General features: G+C 47.8%; 1 protein-coding gene across 3 annotated transcripts in view; it reads right to left on the reverse strand.

Moving 5' to 3' along the window:
- Positions 1 to 21,618, reverse strand: part of LOC116947491 (inositol 1,4,5-trisphosphate-gated calcium channel ITPR1-like) — a 144,953-nt gene that overhangs the window by 73,192 nt on the left and 50,143 nt on the right. For all 3 annotated transcript variants that reach the window (XM_076070630.1, XM_032963298.2, XM_076070629.1), the window contains exons 20-38: positions 21,331 to 21,582; positions 18,720 to 18,864; positions 15,802 to 15,958; positions 14,690 to 14,895; positions 14,137 to 14,257; positions 12,428 to 12,482; positions 11,612 to 11,777; positions 11,036 to 11,221; positions 10,390 to 10,452; positions 9,647 to 9,784; positions 8,931 to 9,056; positions 6,516 to 6,716; positions 5,901 to 6,152; positions 5,606 to 5,731; positions 4,854 to 4,982; positions 3,634 to 3,754; positions 2,530 to 2,720; positions 2,033 to 2,181; positions 993 to 1,104 (exon numbers count right to left, since the gene is read on the reverse strand). In XM_076070630.1, coding sequence (XP_075926745.1) covers positions 993 to 1,104; positions 2,033 to 2,181; positions 2,530 to 2,720; positions 3,634 to 3,754; positions 4,854 to 4,982; positions 5,606 to 5,731; positions 5,901 to 6,152; positions 6,516 to 6,716; positions 8,931 to 9,056; positions 9,647 to 9,784; positions 10,390 to 10,452; positions 11,036 to 11,221; positions 11,612 to 11,777; positions 12,428 to 12,482; positions 14,137 to 14,257; positions 14,690 to 14,895; positions 15,802 to 15,958; positions 18,720 to 18,864; positions 21,331 to 21,582 — 2,896 coding nt within the window. The remainder of the gene's footprint in view (positions 1 to 992; positions 1,105 to 2,032; positions 2,182 to 2,529; positions 2,721 to 3,633; positions 3,755 to 4,853; positions 4,983 to 5,605; positions 5,732 to 5,900; positions 6,153 to 6,515; positions 6,717 to 8,930; positions 9,057 to 9,646; positions 9,785 to 10,389; positions 10,453 to 11,035; positions 11,222 to 11,611; positions 11,778 to 12,427; positions 12,483 to 14,136; positions 14,258 to 14,689; positions 14,896 to 15,801; positions 15,959 to 18,719; positions 18,865 to 21,330; positions 21,583 to 21,618) is intronic.

Raw genomic sequence — 21,618 nt, forward strand, 5'->3', positions numbered from 1 at the left:
GGAGGGGACTTGATCACGTCAGTTTCGGCCAAGCTACATTTTTCATAAACGTTGTGCAAAAGGTGACAGGTTTTACTCCACTACCCCGAGCTGGCCTCCACTCGTTATCCACTACACTCCGATTCAAGCAGCAGAATGTCGTGCCCAAAAGCAGCACACCAACAAACATTGGGCACTAAGTGACGGTGAAGTCACCATGGCATTTGTACCCAGGCTATGTGCACGTTAAGGCCGTTTTTGCAGGAAGTCACGGGACAGACCTACTTCCCATGGGTTGACCAACTGAAATGACTGGCAGATGCATCACCTGCAAGCAGCAGAATGTCGTCCCCAAAAGCAGCAACAACAACCATCGGGCACTAAGTGACGGTGAAGTCACCATGGCATTTGTGCACGTTAAGGCCGTTTTTGCAGGAAGTCACGAGACAGGCCCACTTCCCATGGGTTGACCAACTGAAATGACTGGCAGATGCATCACCTCTGCCCCCTGACTACTTGCTGTGTTTTAGCCGCTCGGCGCTCTGCTCGTTGTGGTGCAGACACACACCTGCCCATTCACCCACCAGAGGAATCAATCCACAAAGCCATCCCATCGAATCGGTCCACCCTTAAATCACCTATTCACTCATCTACCTGCCCCCATCTTCATAGAACTAAATACTAACTATTTGGTAAGTGTACCAAGTTTCGTGAAATGGACAATTGTTTGATCACGAACTTGGCAACTGTGGACAACTCGCCACCTCACCCACATTCTGAAACATTTAACCCATGTACACTCCGAAACCACCCACCTGGAATTACGACCACTATGCCAACACCTCACCCACCCGAATGAACACCACACAATCTACTCAGGGTGATGGGTGCGTGGGTGACTCTCTCGTACCAACGCAACACACTCGTACACCACCACCACCACTCACCTCGCGCACCAGAGACACACCACACCTCCTTTAACCGACACACCTAACCTCCCCCCCACCACCCACCTTGTCCTTGAAGTCCAGGTCCTGTTGCGTCATCTCCCGCAGCGTGTGGAGCACCTTGATGCACAGCTTCTCCTCGTTCTCCTCCATCAGCTGCTTTGTGTGCTTGATGAGCCTTGGAACAGGAGGAAACAAACAAGATGGGCCCTCCCCCCCCCCCCGTTGCCTTCGTGGAGTAGTAAAATCATTTTGACACCATTGAGATTCAAGGTTAAAATACCAGCCAAAGCGTGCAAAGTTGATGGTGGTCACATTATTTGGTTAAGCCAAGCTCTTCATGGCTAAATTCCAGCTCTGAGAAATAAAAAAAATAATTTAACAGTCATGGCATGACCACTACCCTACTTTCAAGAGTGAGTAGAATTACTAGTTGGCTTCAGTTATTAAAATCCATGATCTATTAAACTAAAACTATTAAACATTTTGTTTTTTTTACCAGGTAAGGCAGACTGAGCTATATAGCTCTTTTTCAGAAGTGACCTGGCCACAAATGATAGCTTAACGAAGTGGCTTATCACGTGGATATTAAATAGCAGGCAAATACTCTAAAACACATACATCTAAAATGTGGAGGAGATAAATCTACACGACCAAGGGGAGAGGGACATGCAAACCCCACTCCAAACAGACAGGTGCCAGGATCGGAATCAAATGCACGACCTCCTGTATACCAGGCAAGGTAGTCAACACTACCCCATTCGGGGTGGGGGTGGGGTCTGCGGGTAGTTCTGGCTCCTATGCCACCAACCCACCGTGGCCAGCACCATATTTCGAGCCATAACACCTCCACATGCAGCCCGACCCACACTGTTGCTGGTCTAGGTTCCACCTCGCGTTAAGGTTTGAACAGAATTCTGATACTTTTGGATTTCACGTTCGCACAACATCCCTTGCTTCAATCTTCGATAAGTAAGAGCCTGCAACCGAATCGGCCCCACCAGGGATGTGATGCGAACTGCGGGGGGGGGCGCGGCATGACCCTAAAAAACACGCCGGGAGAGCTGGGCAGGAGGAACGGTCGCGAGTTGCGGCCGGAGCTTTACTTGCAGATGAAGCCGCCGCTCTGGCACTTGTCACGTCCCTCCGAGCCCTCGGGGAACAGCTGCTCGGGAAAGTGCAGCACGTCCACCAGCACCGAGAGCTCAGCCAGCACCAGCGGCCTCAGCTGAACTTCCAGGCCCGACACGATGTCCTGCGAGCAGAGATGCACGCGGCGGGGCTCAAGCAACACCCGCAGTAAATCCCGCCGGTGGGCTAAAGTAGTGAACTATTTGTCCTTTGTAAACGTGACATTTTTGACTGTTTGGCCGTGTCGGGTGGTGGAGGGTTACGACACATTTATAAATAACGCGATCTAACCCAAAAACCTTTATTATGAATCCCGCATCCTCCTCCTCCAATATCCAGGACCTTTTCCTCGACTACCATTCTCAACCACCCTTCCCCAGTTAAGATTTTAACTGGGTTGTTGTCTTTTTTCACTCATTGGGCACGGATCCACCAACACGCTCCCCCACCGGTAACACGCCAGCCCTCAGACCTGCAGGCGCTCGATGATGTTGCGGTAGTCCCAGGAGGCAGCGCTGATGGATTCCCGTGCCCCCCTTGCGCAGGCCCGTGCGTTGATCTTCCAGTTCAACGCTGTCTTCTGCACCAGGTGCGTCGGCTTGAGGAACAGCGAGTTCACCTGGCTGTCCAGGTCCACGGGGATCGCTATGGTGCGGCTTTTCGCTGTGCAAAAATACAATTTTATTAAAATAATTTGAAAAAAATGTAAGTTTTGGACTGGGAGAAGACATTTTGAAAAAAAAAAATTTCATTGGTACAAAAGAAAGTGAGCAAAGTGAGCAAAGTGAGCAAGCTTAGAGACATGTTGCGAGAAGAGACAATAGCCAAAGGAGATAATCTGCCAAGATAAGATATCCATGCCAGATATGGAGCAATGGAGATTGGCTCGTCTGGAGGCACCGTCAATTCAAATCACGCATTGATTACGGATGATGAGAATGCTGACATTTTGTAAATTTTTCCCCCCCAATTTTACCAACCACAGGAGTGTAGAAATCCAAACGATATTGCGACGGTTTGATCGCACGAGACGGACGGAGAAGGGGAGAAATTGATCGGCTGGGTTAAATGACAGACAAGAGACAAAGAGTACAGCCACAGATGAGATGGAAATTGTGGCAAGAAAGGCCGAGAAGAGCGGAGAAACCTTCATGGCAAGACAAGAAGAATATTGTATGTAGAACTTATTACCAAGCACCGTACGTAGCCAACCATGCTAAAAATGGGGGGTGCGGGGGGAAAAACTAAACAAAAGGCTCAATTTTGATTTAAAGCTTTCGTGACTGCAGTAATTCATATTCTTAGTTTTTTCGGTAAAGTCACGTTGAAGAGAAACAACAAAATAATAAAATATATGTTTTATTATATAATTTATTATATATTTATATATATTTTATTATTTTGACTACCGAAAAAACTAAGCATATAAACAAAAGGCTCTAAAAAATATAAGTTGTCAACATAGAAAATTAGTTTTCAAATCAAACAAGGTGTGACGGATGCAGGAAACCGTGACACACGCAGTCACGTCCGAATAAAGCTGAGAAATGAATTGTGGTCACAGCGGTGTACTGACCGACTTCTGCCAAGCAGCGTATGCAGCCCTCCACACTGGCCTTCTGCATCAAGGTCGGCCACTGGCTGTGGTAGACGCGGAACGCGCCCTGCAGGAGCTGCACAAACACCGGCTGCCGCGCCTGCGGGACGCATAACGAAGACAAAAAAGCATTACGACTCCCCCCCCCCGTTTGGCTGTGGAGCGCGTGCTGGGCTAAGAGATGCAAGCGAATGCCGATTAACGACACGAGCTAAAACCGACGGCTCTCACGCTGTGCGTGCACACCCGATAGACGTGGAGCAAGAGTAACGTTCGTCACGTAGCAAAAGTAACATGTACATTCTCACAGCTAGAAATTTGCCGAATTAAGTGGAACTATTAATTTGACTTTTTGCGAGCAATAATTTGCAACTGGGCTGAGAACATCAACCCAAGGACACTAGAACACTGTTTAATCTCAGATCGATTAATCACATATTTGGACTCAATCTTAGTGGCACTGGCTCAGGGTCCTACCCCAGAGCCACCCGGCCATCTTTTGCAAGGTAGTCACACGTCCCACTGTGCAAGCAGTGGCATAGCTATTGCATGTCCAGGCGGTGAAACTGCACTAGGGCCAAAGTGGCAAGGCACAGACAGGCAGCGGTGGGGGGTGGGGGGGTAAGCACTGGTGGTTGGGCTGGGGGGCCCTAGCAGTGCCAGCTTTGAGGCATGGGCAACGTAGCAGTTTGCCCAGGGCAGCGACTGTTGGGGGACTCTGGAGGGGTGGGAAAGTCAGGTCCCCTCTCTACCCCCCCCCTAATGTTAGCAATCCTTCCCTCCCCCTATACAAGCTCTCATGTCCCCACTTGGGTGGGGCAGAGCCTGAAATGTTCCCCCTCGTTAAGCCCTGGCACACCGATGTCATGTTTTCGCTTAGAGTTTCTGTTCCTCCCTCGTACTGTGACCGGTGCTTTGTACTGGGCTCGTGTTGAGTCGCATTCAAAATAAAAAAAATCCGTAGTCAGGTGGCTGCGATTGGCAGGTGTGCGCGTGTGTGTGCGTGCCCTTTCCCCTCCCCACCCGGACCTGCATTGTACCAAAAGTGTGAATTAAAAATTCAAAGCCATCGACACATGGAAATTGCGAGGCGAGAGCCGACGGCGATAGGGCACGGGGGTGGGAACCTGAGCCTATTGTATTTCTTGTACCAGAGCCCATGCCACCGCTGCGGTGTGATAGCGTGCGAGCCGTCAGACCTGCAGGCTTGTGCTCTGGTCGGAGAAGGGGGAGCTGAAGAACGAGGAGACGATGCTCATCACCGTCTCCGAGATGTACGTCTCCAGCGCGATGTCGCCATGCGTCCGCTGCTTCTTGGGGCTGCACACCTATGATGGACATTCAGAAGCGAAAGATAAAGATGCCCTAAATAGCCATGACATGTTTGGGGGGGGGGGGGGGGTAAAATACTGTTAAGAGAGTACCTATTAAGCCTGGAATGGATCTCTACACGAGCCTGCAGGTCCCCGCGTTGAGCGGATACAATGCGGGTCGTCGCCGAGTCTCAATTTGTTTTCTGAGAAAACATTTTCTTCGTGCGCTCGAATCTCCTATCCAAAATAGATGCACCCTTAATGCATTGGTCTGCCTGCTTGCATGCTAATGTTGTTGGTTGTAGTCCACGGGCTTGGATAAGATGTCACCTGTCGGTAGGCCTACCTTTAGCAGTTCCTTTAAGTGGCCAATAACTCCGAATTTTGTGACAACCATTCCAAACGAATGGGTTATGAGGCAATTCTTATATTAGCCATATAAATACGCCGGCACTACATTCAAACCCCCCACCCCCCCCACCCCCCCATCAGAAATCAATCAGAATCTGTGAAGAAAAAAAACAGCTTTCATTAGCTAACATTGGATTCCTCCAGTAAGAATAAATATTCAGATTCTCACGAGCACCGAGCCGACAGAGCGTTCCCCCCCCCAGCGCACGTCACCGCGACGTTTTTACCGTGGCGATGTCGGCGAGGAAGCTTTCAAAGAGGTTCCACATGTGGTTGCTGTTGTAGATCTCCTTCATCTCCACCTCCGTGTCCACGTAGCAGTGGTTTAAGAAGTTGACGTACGCGATTTTGATCTGCCACGCACACCGCCGCACATTATTTTGAAACTTACAACAACAACAACCGTCACTCGCCACCAAGTGTTGGTGGGCGTCACCACGGCGCTTGTGCCAGGCTACGTGCGCTTGAAACTGCGGCAAAATGGCCAGGGGGTGGGGAAGGTGGGCAGGGCAGATGCCGCACCTCAGGGATGCAGTCCTCGTGCACGACCACACGGACGACGTCCTCCAGCGGCAGCAGAGAGTTGCACTTGATCTCCGTGTAGACGTTCTTGCCCTCGGTGCAGGAGGCGAGCAGCTCGACGAGCGTGATGTGGTACGCCAGCGCGCCGGCGCGGTCCTCGCGCTCGCGCTCCGAGCACATGAGCTCCAGCAGCGTCTGGAAGGACGTGCGGTCGTTGTAGAAGACGAGTACCTCCTCGCCGGCGCTCGCCAGCTGCGGGGGTCCAGCACGCGACACGACAAGCGGTGTGTTAGAGATTTAAAAACGAATTTCTATAGAACGGCTTTTTGCGTTTAGTTTGTCGTCCTTCCACCCCGCCCCCGCACCTCCGATTAGCACGGTGCGAAAAAAATTCAGCATACATACAGCACGGAAGAGCAGACCAAGTTCTCTCTCGAGCTCCCTCTAGCATGTTCAAGTTTAAAATTTCAGTTATTAGGTATAGCCCTGTGAGCCATGCGGCTCTTAAGTCGGGTGCAGCCGCAACAAACAGGGCACGGGTGGGCTAGGAGAGATGGGCTGGGGGCACCCACCCACCCAACCCACCCCCCCCCTCCCTCCCCCCACCCCCCTCACCTCAGCCATCACCAGGTCCTGGCACTTCTTGTTGAACTTGCCCTCGGAGCGCACAACGGTCTGCAGGAAGCGCAGGTACTGCACGTGGCGGCCGTGCGTCTCGATGCTGCGCACAAAGTGCTGGACCACGCGGTCCGTCACCTCGCCGCACAGCTGCGCGTTGTTCAGGAAGATGGCCTGCATCGTGCGCGCCTCCAAAAGCTGCAGCAAGGGCCAGAGGCGAAGGGAAGAGGAACGATTTTTTTTTTTTACACGCAAAAAGGAGCCCGGTACAGAGCACAAATCAAGATGAGCGGGGTGAGGGGGGGTACAGAAACTGCACGGATCTCATGCAAGAACACTTTTCAGCTTGGTTTAAGGCAGGTGGGGGGGGGGGGGGAAGAGTGGGCTTGCACTGTACGTAGTCGACCGTGATAAAATCAGGGAGGTGTGGAGGAAGGACAAACACTAAATACAAAAATCAGTTCTGACAAATTCGTTTTCAATCTAGGATGATAATGGTGACAAAGAAGGTTGCCAAAGGGTTCTGAATGGATGCAAAATTTAATTGTTTGGAGGAATCTCTTTTTAAGCAATTATTCAAATTCAGTAACCTCTTGGAAGAGTGCCTTAAAACGGAGTAAAATTTGCTAGGATACATTTTGCCAATCCCACTGCTGAATGAAGGCCTTCCCCCCCACACCGTGCCAGTCACAGGAATTGTTTGACCAGGCTGGCCTGTGTTGGATGGTTACAGCGGAGTGTGGGGGATCCAGGACTGGTTCAGATAATTATATAATCAGTCGCCATTGCTATTATCCATGGCATTGAATTCAGGTCACCCAGGTTGATAGCATATTAATGATAACCACTGAATAAAAAATAAACATCTTCACAACTGCAGGATCTGGCCTGGACCAAATATTCCAAACGGAACCCAGTTTGCTAAAAGTGGTCCAAGACCGTTCCCATGATCACCACAAAAGTCTGGAAAAAAGAAAATGTCTTATATTCACCAACATCTGAACTTTCACCCCACTTCTCAGTCTTTCTTTAACCACAAAAACGTATGCCATTCGGTATACATTTGAAGTGCAATTGGTTACGACTGTTTGTAAAAAGAGAAACGTGATTATTTTTACATTTACGACATGGCAAGCCTGCATTGTTGGATGTAACAGCGGGGATGAGGCCAATTTAATCAACAACCCAGTTTGGAGTTTTACTCGCACAGGGTGTGGGAGGGGCAGTCAGTCATTTACAAGCCACGGGGAACGCCGTGGCACATTTGCGTTCCGGTGTGGACGAGGGGAAGCCTGGTGACGCTTACCCAAGGGAGTCCCCATTCCATTAACCTGCTTAGCACTTGATTACAAGAGAGGTCTTGGGTTTTGAATTATTTTTGGGCAAACATGGTCTTAACGTGGAACAGATGATTAATTTGACAATGATGAGCTGAAACAACAGTCCGGCTGGATGGGACATTCCGGTTTCAATCACTTACCCAATTTGAACCCGATTTTCATTGTATGGCTTAGAGTTATGTATATTCTTAGCTCTTTCAGTAAAGTCACGTTGAAGGGAAACAATAAAATATTTTTTTGTTTTATATATATTTTATTATTTTATTGTTTCCTTTCAACGGGCCTTTACCGAAAGAGCTAAGAATATGAATTACTGCAGTCACAAAAGCTTTAAATCAAAATTTAGAGTTATGTAATTGGTCATTGCGGCTCTTCTCTACAACACCGTCTCCCCCGCATTGTGCGATAGAAAGTCGTTGCTGCACAACGTCTGAAGGTACTTAGTATTAATTGTCATTAATTTCTTGGTGACGTTAATTGTTATTGCCACACCGCATGCAGTAGAAAACTTGAGCCATGACGTGAACAATCTGGAAATGTTCATGATGTCGTCGTCCCTCCTCCACTCCTCCCCCCACCCACCCCCCTACTGGTTGGAAGTTCCCAACTGGCCTTTGACACGGCCCAGCCGCAGCACGTTTGCTAGGTTCATGACTCGAATCCAGTGGCCGCCCTCGTTACTACTGCAGGTTTAATGGATGTGGAACTTTTTTTCGCACCGTACATAGCCAACCATGCTAATCGGAGGTGTGGGGGAAAGACAACCAAACGATAATGCTGCTACTACTACGCCATCTGCTTCACGATCGAAATTAAAAAGATCCCCTTGACATCATTCACAAGAGCAGGCCCGTTTGTGTGCCAGCATCACGGTCCACTATTATCAAATTCGAAAATAACCCGCAAATCACTCAATTGGGATTTTACGATTGGCAAACATCGCCTCTTCCCCTTCCCCCCCCTACTGGCAGACGAATGCCCTAGAGGTGACATTCTGCCAACGAGATTAGCTTGGTCTCTTGAGGTCTTACCTAGTTTAAAAATCAACTCGGACGCACTGGGCCAAACTCACCCCGGGGCTAAGGAAGAGATGCAGGTGTTTGTAGAGCAGTGCCTGGTTCTGTTGGTTTCCACTGCAGAAGTTTTGCAGGAACTCGTGGGCCAGCCTCATGACGTCATTCATTCGGAAGTCTTCTGCCTGTGTTTTTGTTTTGTCCGTGTATGTAGAGATGGTAGGGAATGAAAATACAAGTTTACTTGGTTGTGGTAAAGGTGGCAAATGGTACTGCCCTGACATCACGAGCTCACGCCACTGCTGGCATAAGGGCCCTCTGTTCTTGGGAGGGTTCTGAAACCCACCCCCCCCCCCCCACATCGAGGCTATTTTGGGCCTCTTCCGCCACACTGACCAGATGTCTTGGAAGACGTGGGAGTAGTTCTTAACCACACCTTACACGACTACTTCAACGGTTTATTTCAATAGAAAATCAGTAACTATGCCTGGAGGTTTCAGTGTCAGGCCCCACGTGTATGTGGATCGTCTGTTGCCAGATAAATTCTCTGCGCAAGACCCATCAAGGCAGAGGAAGCCGCGGTGAAGTAACCTCGTCTGGCTTTTAACAATCAATTAAAATTAAAATTAAACGGATTCATAAGCTCAAGAAGCATTAGTGGAATCTCGAGTAAAAAAAAAAAAAACACAAACAAATATTTTCAATTCTCAAGAGTCCTTGCAACAAAGCAACCCGACGACAGACAACAAAAATCGCCAATCGAGGGCATCGCCACCTTGGAGTAGGGGATCTCGAGCAGCTCCAGCACGACGCTGTGCGCCCCCATGTTGCGGAGGAGCCGTTGCTGCTGCTTGCGGTTGCGCCGGCCACTCGAGCCGTCCTGCACGCACAGCTTGCTCAGCCGCTGCAGCACCTGCGGGGGCGTGCGGGCGGGCAAGGGAGCGCGCAGACTCGTGTGCACGCACACCGCTGGGGTCGAGCGACGTTCGTCTACGGATCGTCTCTCTGCTATGAAAGGGTGGGTGGGTGGGGGGGGGGGGGGGCGGCCCCCATTATCCGCTACAGATTTTTTTTTTTTTTTTAAACTGATAGGGTTTATTGACGAATGTGTGGAGTTTTGTGTTGTCCGTGCCGACGCAGCGTCAACATTTCTCTTCGGGCTACGTTTAGTAAAGGTTTTTTTTTTTTTCCGGTGTTAAATGCGGCAAGTAAAAAAAAACGTTATTATGGATAATATTGGTCGCCAAGTTTAGGTTACGCTCCACGTTGTCCATTCTTAGGAGGTGTCCTATTGGCTTTTTTTCCCACTCACCCATGCATGGGGGGGCTTCTATGGCAAAACCCTTGCATGGTGCCAAGACCTGCTGTGCCACCGCAAGACGCCATTCACATAAACAACCCTTTTGTCAATCTACTGCGAGATGAGCCCCCCCCCCCCCCCCAAACAAAAAGCTCATGGGGGCAGGGAGCAGAAACAATAAATATTCCTGTGGACTTTCAATGAGAAAATCGTCTTACCTCTTGGATTGTAGTGTAGTTTTTGATGTTAGCCGACTTCGTATGTGTAGATTTGTCTGCAGCCTACAAAATAAAGGAGCCATTTTTTATTTGGATTGCATTTGTTCGTAAACATTTCAGCGAGGTCTTAATTAATTGCGTCAGAGCTTAAGAAACTCGCTTCATCAGCGCTGAATTATTTTTGTTTTAATGGCAATGTGTTATTGAACAAAATACAATTACTAACAATACTCAAGGCATTCAAAAAACAGATTCAAGCACGTTCAATTAGCAGCATGCAATTATGCATTTAACAATTACTTTGTTGGGTTGCCAGACGTTACAGGCAACAACATAATGGAGAACATCACATAAATAACTTTAAAAAAAGATTCCCACTACATATTTGTGAATGCAAATGAATGAAGTCACGAGTCTTTATAATTGCCCGCTGACCATGTCCATTGTTCAATTACCAAGGTCAATGGAGGTCAGCCGGACACTTACGGAAGGGCATCGACTTCCTCAAATATTTGAAGCTCCATGTCCCGAGCAGGGTCCATTGATGTTACGTGGGCCGAGAGAGTTAGCCCTCCACAAATACTCGTTTTAGCTGTTCCGGGGTGGAGGATTCTGAAATCAGATTGCCAACTCTGCACTCACTCACCAGGGAGGTGTCCCCATCGGTGCCCAGTCCAGACGGGCCCCCCAGGTCCGCGCCGCCCCCCTCCTCCTCCTGCCGCCCCTTGTGGACCCACAACTCCGACTTCTCCACCAGAAGGCGCAGCTGGTCCAGGTCGGTCTTGATCTGCTTGTAGTTCTCCACGTCCTGACTCGTCACCAGCAGTTGGACCTGCCCAAGCACGAGAAGAGAGTGAGAGGAGGACGATACAAATTCAAATCCAAACACACGTCTTGGTAAAAAAAAAATGAAAAAAAATCTTCTAGTACGATTTAAATTCCATTCCCCACACATTTCCTATAGAGCCACACAAAAAGGTGCGCTTACAAACAGCAGGAAGGCACAACTCCCATTATGCCGTGCATGAATGTCACACAGAGCATGATGGGCGCTTGCCTTGCATGCATGTCACCAGCACATTTAATGTGCAATGCTCTATCTTGGTTTGAGCCTTTACAGGAAGTTTATTTCTTCCTGTGCAACCCCTAAAGTGTCTAGACATTACAAGGGCTTCCTTCAATCTGAAGCAGGTGAGGGGGGGGGGGGTGGGAAAAAAATCACCTGCTTGAAGGCCTGCAGCACCTCCTGCCGCTGGCTGAAGTGCTTGAAGAGGAGGTGAAGGGCCCCCGAGACGAGGGGGGGGTAGTTGTGTAGTGTGAGGTGCAGCAGCACCCGCAAAAACATGCGGCCACCCTCCTCGTCCAGGTCCAGAGCTGCGTTCTCCTCCCTGCCAACCCCCACGACACCACCGAGGCGATGACACGAACCACACGCGCATTTACAATTGTAGAACATTGTTAGATAAACGTTATAAAATCTACACGTGGAGGAAGCTCAGTACCGAGCCAGTGCCACCGATGCAGAGTTCGAATCCAGTATTCAGCTGTTTGTGATTTTATCCGGGTTCTTACGCGTGTCAAGGGCACCGGTCTTTGCCGCATCACAAACGACTATGTACAAAAATCTAATAAAACTCGCCCCACCCTCCACCCCCCCCCCGTGTATGGCTGAAAAGGTCAAACGAATCTTTAAAGTAGTTCTGCCATCTTCGTCCACAGGAAATAGATCACAGGACCAACCTTTACACTATTCAACTATTTTTTATTTTCGTTAAGTGCACCACTCTGGTGTAAAATGGTCTTGGGCCTTTTCAACCTCGACTAGTTTGTGGGCCACACATGCAGCCCTCCCCTTCACCTCAGGTGGGCCGTAAGCTTGACATCATGCTTGTGCACTCGTCAGGATACCAGGCTTCACTCATAGACACACTTTGACCAGGCCACAACGAGGGGCTCCAAAAGGGGTGCAGGTTGCCCACCACTGATTTACACCGATGCACTTATTTGCTGAAGGAGTAGTATACTCGAGTATACTTACACGCCATTAAACATGGCTTCTGCTTGGTCACTGATGCTTTCGAAATCCAAAACAGCTGTGGAGGGGGGGGGAATTGCATATAAAATCAACAATAATCAACATGTCTCTTAAGCATGAAAGTGACTACCCAGAGAAAATAATGTAAACACTTGAGCAGCAGCAGCTGGTAATTGTTGATTTAATGTATTGACATATTTTACATCCCACGTAAATTTCCTTTTATGCTTCTAGGAACGTAAAATAAAACTAACTTCTGAAAATTTTAATTAAGCACACCGCTTGTAGACACTATTCACCTAATTAAACAATTTTCAGACCGATTATTTTCAAGCAATTGCATTCCTGCACTAGCTTCACAATCTCACGTGAAAAATTATTAGCACTTCATCCCACCGATAAGCTGCAGAACAATTAAAGATGGATGCTTGGAGCGGTTTCAAATCGAAACGTCCAAATCCAATTGCTCAAACGTGGTTGTCAAGAGTTCTCCAACTTGCACGTCAGCTGAGACAATTTGCACGTAAAAAACGCTCGTACAGGGTGGTAGTTTAATTTGTTTGGCCATGTCAGGTGGAGATGGGTTTTACAACACAAATGTGGCAAGATCATTACATGGCCAAACCAAAACAGATAATTCATAATAAACGTTTGTGGGTTAGATCGCGTTATTTATAAATGTGTCGTAACCCTCCACCACCCGACACGGCCAATCAGCAAAAAAAGGTGTCACGTTGACAAAAGACAAATAGTTCACGACTTTAGCCCACCGGTGTTGAAGAGTGAATCCACAACAGCTAATTCACGAATCACAGCTTGATGATGTTTTTTTTTTATATTTGACACTGGTTAATGCAGTGGCAAATAGTGAATGGAGTTGTGAGATGAATACATTACAAACAACATTTGCAAAAATGTACACACACTTCGGTGCATATATCACTAAAAATTAACGACTTGATGCGTCATTAAGCCTTTGCTCGACGGCACATCGCTGTGAATTGGATCAATCGTCAAGCAACCGTGGCTTAAATTGGCACCGAAGTCATGGAACATTTCACCTGGGAATATAAATGCATTCGACAAATCACCAATTTTAAGACCAAAATTAAAGATGTATTTTCAGACAGCGTGTGAAATGAACTCCAGTGAAGCAGACATTCAAAAGTACCCTCAAGCAAAGCTTAGTTTTAAAATGTAGCCCTTTCATTTGTTGTGTATATTTTATATACCAATGGTTCGAAAACATTTCTGGACCCATAGGCCACAGCCAACACCCAACATTTATGGAAAGTCGCCATCTCGGAAAAAAAAATATGTTCCGTGGAATCAGCATCTGTGCCAGTTCTGTAGACCACTTCCCACAGCCTCGCGGACCACAGGTTGGAAACCACCGTTTGATTGTATTGTTTATATAACGTTTTGGTTATCAATCACTGCATAAGAGTGATTATCTCAAATTCCTTTTTTGTTATGGTGTCGTGATATGTACTGCATTTGTAGGGTATTCTCATAAAATAATACACGTGGCTTCACATGGAAGACTGCTGCCTCCCTCCACCCCACTGTTCATGAACTTAAAAGATGAATTATGCCATTTATTATTTCAGAGCTGCATCCATTGGTTTCTGGTACTGAGGCAGAGTGATGGGATTCCCATGGGGGGGGGGGGGGGGAGGGACAGAACCGGGGGCGGCGTTGGCTTGACTTACGTGCAGCAGGCACTCTCTGGCCACCGTCCGTGCTCACTCTCGCGCTGCTCTCGTCAAACTCTTGCTTGAAGATGGAGAGGAGGCACGAGATCCGATAGTCCAGACGCACGTTCAGGATGAACTGGACAGACGGGGGGGGGGGGGGGGGGTGGGGGGGGCGTGCACACACATAAATTCAGATAATAGAACACTTACTTTGTTTCCTCAAGAACGCTTTAATCCACAACTTACCCAAAGCTAACCAAGAGTCAAACGCACAGCGTAATTGATCGACTTTCACACTCGCATGACACAACAAAACACATTGTTAGCCTTGAGAGCGCTATCAAGAATTGAAATGATGATTCGTTAAATGCCCAGTGCTCTGTACTCAACCCAACAACAGCACTAACTAATAAATACTCGTTTAAACCAGCAGAAGGCCACAGACTTTTTCAGGAGGGTCCGATACAATGGAGATGTTTGGCCAACATCAACTACATTGTATGTTATTAGCTATGGGAGGAAAGCAGCAGGGGAGGAGGGGGGAGGGGGCGGGAGAACAACGGGGTACCTGCAGGATCTCGATGACCTTGCGTTTGGTGTCCAACACGATGAGGCTCTCCGAGTGGAGCTCCCCGGCCGCTCCCGCCGCCTTGCTTCCCACGCCCGGCGCGGCCGATCCGGCGGAGAACACCACCTCCCCGCCCATCACCACCTGGGACATCATCTCCCCCACCTCGTGGATCGAGCGCATCACCCGGCTGCTGCTGCTGCTGGCTGTGGGGCAGCCGCAGGGGATTCGCGACACAAAGAACCAAAAAGACGTGGTACGGTGAAGAGAGCAACCATATTAAAACGCACCACAGGTTTGCTGTGGCCAGCGTCACACCCGACCATTTGGTCTCCCCAGTGCTGATATAGAAAGTAAAACACCCTGGATTGCGAGCATAATTCGTTCCGGAAACGTGCTTGTAATCCCAAAGCGCTCGTATATCAGCTGTGATCACGTGACGCTCGGCAGACAAAGCGTATACGTACTTACTCGAATTGCAAGATCTCGCTCGTTTATCAAATTAATATTTACGTACAATTTTTGCTCGTCTTGCAAAACTCAGATCAAGTTACTCGCAATCCAAGGTTTTACTGTATATATATGCACACACCGCACCAGGTACTCAGCTGACGTGCAGTCAAACTGTGGGAGGGCACACAGAATCAAACGCGGGTTGCCGGGTACGTAGTACAGTGTGGTAACTACTACACTACCGCTCCTCACAAGCTCTCACATGCATATACGAGGACATATGTACACACATACATCTGTATATATATAGACATGCCAAGCATTTAAAAAATATATTTTTATAAAAATTGTATCGAGAGGACTACACAGAAGGTAAGGATATAAATGTACACACACACACGATAATTAAAGTGATTTATTTCTCAAATTGACATTGCAGGTGGTGCCTATCTCCCGTTTACGGCCCTGAGCCAGTGGTGGTAAAACACACTTTTTTGTTAGCGTGGGTGTGCGTGCGCTCCCTAGGACAAACACGGTTGATCCCCCGCCCCCGAGGTGGTACCTTATTTATCCAACGGGGGGAAACAATGACGGGCATGTACCCAACACGTATACAAGAGAGCAGCGAGAGCGTGCAGTCTCGACTTGAAAGCGTCTACCGGCGTGGCCCGCAGACTCCCCGTCCACTGGCGCACAGGAAGCCTGTCGTGGCGCTGGCACAGAGTCGAGGATGGCCAGCAGGGTCCTGGTGAGCCGCAGCAGATCGCTGAAGCTGTAGAAGCCAAAGTAGATCAGCTGCCGAGCCAGGCTCACGACCTGCACAGCCACGACAACAACAACAACGAAAACCCAAAGTTAAGTGGCATCCAATTGCAATGACATTAAGATTTCTTATATGACAAAAAAAATGTAATCCATTCGGAGGGTTAGGGAAACACCGGACATCTGTGAAAGAGGTTCATAAGCTCTTAGGATCCCTGCAGTCTAAATGAAGATTTTGTTCCTGAAGAGAGGGTGCAACACCGGGGCACAGCCCGAGACGAAGCAAATGGGGCGCAACACGAAATAAACGAGCCCCAGGGAAAGGCAGAGGCAGCATCAACGGCCCCCCTCCCAAGACATCCTCTAGGGGACCAGAGCTAATTCAGCAATCGGTTAATAATACCAAGAAGGAAAAGGCACATGCCCATCCGAGCTGATGTGGGGCAGGGGGGGGGGGACCTACAAAAGCCTGTGCTTCGGCCTAGTCCAATAATGGTCCAATTCAAGTGATTGCAGTCGACTCAGCCCTAGCCCCACAAGGGGGCTGTTGCCGGTCGGGACCACCTGGGGTGGGGGAATGCTACTTTATCATTTGCCCAACATGAGCAAAACCCCGTGTGTGTATATATAAACACTTCTTTAACACTTACACCAATATTATATTCTGGAGATATTAAATAAAATAATTGTGTTCATAACGATATTATCTTTCAAATAGACGATGCTAACCTAGAATTTTTAAAATCCCCCCCACAAAAAAAAAACTAAAATCGCAGTGACCATGCTATCATAAATTTGTGCTCAAGAGCTAAACTGCTGCACGAAAAGCATGGTTAGCTTAGCATTTGCTACCCTGGTTGGTAACAATAAACCATGTTGGGCCAATTACTCAAGGGCCAAGGGTTACACTGGCCACCTACGGTTGGAGACGACATCGACCATGCAAGGCCCATCTCGTATCTTTTTTTTACCGAGCAAGAAAAAAAATCTTCACCCTCAGGCCATCTGTATAAATGGCACTGTATACAGCATTCCCTCACTTTTCACGAACTTGCTATGCACGATTTTGGCCATCTGCAAATCGCATCTGGAACACTACAGGACTGCATCGAGAGAGAAAGCAAAGAAAAAGCGATGAGAGAAAATGCGATGTGAGAAAATGATATGAAGTGATGATATGAAGTGATGATAGCTGGAGGACTTCTGTAAGCATTAGAAATATCTGCAGACGTTGCGCGCACTATAATCGTAGGCCGCAAAATTTGCTACGAGCATCTCTGGAATGTATCCCTTACGAATAATGAGGGAATGCTGTACTTTGAGACTCGCGTTACATGGGATCATTTGCACAACGTCATTCTACAACAGCAATGGTGACCGCTGGGCATCCTGACGGAAATGCGAGGGGGCTCCCACAGGGGAAAACAGAGGCTTCAAAGCAAGGTCACAACATTCCCCATCTCAGCGAAGACCTTCATCGGTTGCGACCCAACAACCCTTTCACCCGAGCACATGGTCGACATTTATCATCCGAGCGCGCACGACGACATTTCTCGATGGCTGGGCGAGAGACGGCCGTTCGTTTAGCACGTGCAATGAAAACAATCAGCGGCGTCATGACCTGCAGGAGGAAAGAGCCGTTCTCAATCCACCACCGTACACAAGATATTACAACTTTTATTAACACTTGATTCAATCCTCTTGTTGATATAAAGAGCGAATTGTAAAATGTCAATTTCAATGCAGCACGGGGTGGAATGTTGGCACAGCGGCTTGAACACTGTGCTACAAAACTAGTGACTCGAGTTCCGTTCCTCGCCGTGACTAACATCAGGTGACGAGCTAAATCTAAACTGGTCCTGGGCACAAGCCCCCCCCCACCAATGCCAACCCACATTGAGCGACGTGGCAAAGTACGATTAACAAAAGCCCCATGAATGGCATGCTGTAGGTAGGCCTTCATGAAGCAGTGGATTGAGCAAGCGGTGCAAATACATATGAAGTTTTAAACACTGCAATGGTGATAACATTGGGGGGGGGGGGAAATTACATCAAAAAGTACATACATCACCAAAGCATCTTCAGAACCTTTCACAAACCAAAATATAACTTGAAATCCCAAAAAGAAAAAATAAGTGTTTTCACATTACAATGCAAACAAAATATACACGTGAGCATTTTAAATACCACAGGACCCACTAAATACCTCGCCTGGTATACAGGAGGTCGTGGATTCCAGTCTGACCCCGATGCATGTGGAGTTTGCATGTTTTCCCCGTGGTCACGTGGATTTTTCACCGGGTCCTCCAGTTTTCCCTTCATTTGGAATCGTGCTTTTGGAATATTTGGCTGCTATTTCCAAATAAGCCACTTTATTGAGCTATCATTTGTGGCCAGGTCACTCCTGAAAAAGAAGTGAAATGCTCAGTGGATTTTACCTGGTAAAATAAAGATAGTTTAGTAAAAAAATGTTTGTGATACACTTACCTTTGCTATACTTTGCAGTGTATTGTTTGTTGTAACTTTGCCCCACCCTACTGGATATCTGTGAAAAAGAGCTTTATAAGCTCATCGGATTCCCCAAGTATAAATTAAGATTCTGATAAATTTCCACGCAATAAACCACTTCTCGTTGAGCTATAATTTGTGGCTAGGTCGCTTCAGAAAAGGAGCTATATATATAGCTCGGTTGGCCTTAGAGTAAAATAAAATGTTTTCATAGCAAGTTAAAAATGCAGTTTATGCTCAAAGCCCCACACAGTAAAGATAAATGTCCCAAGGACGAGTGACGTCCACGTTGGAACCCAAGCGGTACCTCGAAGGTGAGCTTGTTCTTCTCCTGGTCAGCAAAGGGCAGCACCTGCCCCAGGACCTCGCGCAGGAACTCGTCCACGAAGGTGATGGTGCGAGCAAACTTGGGCTTCGCATCGTCGTGCACCGAACCGCTGCCAGAATCGTAACTGCGTGGACGTGGGGAGCAACGCGACGGAGGTTGAACGTCTGATGCAGCGTACGTTACCACAACAGTGCGATTCAGGCAAACAACTGCGGCAATGTACGTTGCTATAAAAATGCAAGTTGATTTAGGCGAACAACTGCAATGCTTCTACAACAGAAGCAGCTACCGTTATAATGTTCACAACTGGTACCACAACATATTGCAACTACCACTATTGCGTCATGCTGCTACAACTGCCATATTCTCCAGATTATGGTCATCATAGCAAGAAGCTGATTATCTATTACCTTGGTAAAAAAAAAGTCAAATGTTTTCTCTAAAACAACAATTTTGATTTTTTTTCAGCCAAGGGCTGGAAACCATTTTTATAATGATGAAAATAATGTGGGAACCGTGGGGGGCAAATCGAGTCTTTGCGAACAGGTACACGGCCATCAAAGGAGGGGGCACACTGGGAAATAGACAAACACCTTGAGAACCAAAATCCACAACACAAGCACGTCCCAATCTTGCACATGGGTGACTTCGTGCAATTTCGATACTGCCAAACTTTCAATAGGACTTCTCAGCTTTCTGCCGAGGTAAACGGTCTGCTGGCAGTATAAAGTTAAACGTTTATTCAAATCATCCTTCACAGCGAGAAACATTTGGTGCTTGTGTCAGCACTGTCAAACACAATGAACACTGGTGGGATTTTTCTTATTTCCTGAAATTTGACAAATTTTGCACTCCTGCAATTAGGTTTCCAGTAAAAGCCCAATTTCTTCACACCAACATTGTTCAACAGTGCGGTTCAAGTAAAACACCACCACTACAAGTTCACTGCGAAATATTAGAACCCCACCCGCAAAACAAGTGCGATTCATGTAGCATCTGAATATAATTGTATTTTAATATTCTGTACAATGCAAGTAGAACTTTTTCGCATCATACGTAGTCAAACATGCTAATTGGAGGTGCGGGGGAAGGACAACAAACTAGGCACAAAAAGCAGTTTTAAATAAATTAGTTTTCAATCTTCATTTAAAAGTGTGCAGCCCCAGTGGCTTCCGAATATCAGAAGGAAGCTTGTTCTAGACGGCCACAGGAGGCACATCTAAAAGGACGCAATGCAAAGACCGTCAAATAATAAGCAAGGGCGAAGCGATTAATAATAATTAGGCCACTTGTATTATCCAGGAAATGAGCCTCTCAGGAGGGGTCTGCATTGGGATGTGTCAATTCTATTCATGAGAATTTGGCTTCGTGTGCGAGGCAACTGAGGGTACCTGGACAAAACCCAATATGGATAGAATGAAGGGAGGATGGCCATATCGGCAGCAGACTGAAGAAGAAGCATGGGCAAAACTAAACTAAATTTAAACGGTGTATTTTACACCAAGGGCAATTTCTCCACATGCAATGGCAATTTTAAACGTTGGCAAAAAATACGGCCAGCGTTACACACACTGGTCATTGATAAATGTGCAGGTTTGCAAGTGGTAAAATAAGAATGGTAATGAAAGCAGCTCGATGCAATGTTCTATCCGTTTGCTCTTTAGTCTGCAATACTTTTGTATTCTTAGATGAATGCAAGACAGAGCTCTACTTAGCACATGAGCGGGGAGGGGGGGGTCAGTACAACCTTCGGTGGAACATTCTGTCAGAATCCATCATGGGTAGCTTCCACCATGGGCAGAAAAGCCCAGAATACATTGCGTGTGTTTTGTTGACGGTTCGCATGCATTTAAATCGCCGATAGAAGTTATTTTTTCACCAAGACAACCTTTTTTATATCAAACGAATCAGGATCTTTATCCTGGAGAAATCCGATGAGCTATGAAGATATTTTTAAGTTTCTTTGCTTTTATGCATATTGGTGATGTAGAGGTGATATGCTTCAAGAAATAAATTGTTAGCATTTACCACTCTATTTGGTACCGACGAGGCATTTTGGCCACCAATGGCTCAAGCATCCAGGGAGCAGATACCGGGGAATTCACAGAGTCCATTCGATTTTCAGCCGAGCAAAATCCGAAACCGAGGCCACCTAATATTTGCTGATGTATACCTTGGCTTTGCACTCCATGAGATCACCTGTATAATGTCGTTCCACAACAACGGTGACGTCGGGAGCATCCTAATGAAAATGCGCAGCTTCCACAGGAGGAATAAGCGAACCGACAGAGGCTTAACAAACAAAAAGGTCACATCCCATCTCGGTGAAGACCTTTAACAGCTGCGCAACCCGACAACCTTTCATGCTAGCGCATTTCCGGTTGGCATCTTTCACCCCTGGTGTGCACAGCGGCATTTATTAACAGCTGGGGGAAAGCGGGGGGGGGGTGGGTGGAGGGGGGGGAAGACGTTCGCTCGTGTGCGGTGCGCACGATAAAAACGGCTGGCGTTAACATTCCCCTTAACGAAGGTTGCGCACGTCCATACTGGTACGCAGGGGGGGGTAGAGGGCAGGGGGCTTGGCACTCACTCGTCCACTGTGACCTTGGAGGGGATCTCCGACCAGAGCCGCGCGTACTTGACCGGGGTCACGGGCTCTTGGGGGTCGCGGTCCACGTGCATGTGCAGCATGAGGCGGCAGAAGGAGGCGCGCAGGTCAAAGGGCAAAGACTCGTCGGCCATGCAGCGCTGCAGGAGGTCCACGTCCAGCTGGCCAGACACGGCGTTGATCGCCAGGTACTGGCGGTCCAGGCACATCCGCGAGAAGAGGTTTAACTGGTACCTGTACACGATGCAGAGATCGAGAGAGTGGCAGGAT

Source organism: Petromyzon marinus, chromosome 30, assembly GCF_048934315.1.
Source record: "Petromyzon marinus isolate PM22_M1 ecotype Great Lakes invasive population chromosome 30, UKy_Petmar_22M1.pri1.0, whole genome shotgun sequence".
Classification (NCBI taxonomy): Eukaryota; Metazoa; Chordata; class Hyperoartia; order Petromyzontiformes; family Petromyzontidae; genus Petromyzon; species Petromyzon marinus.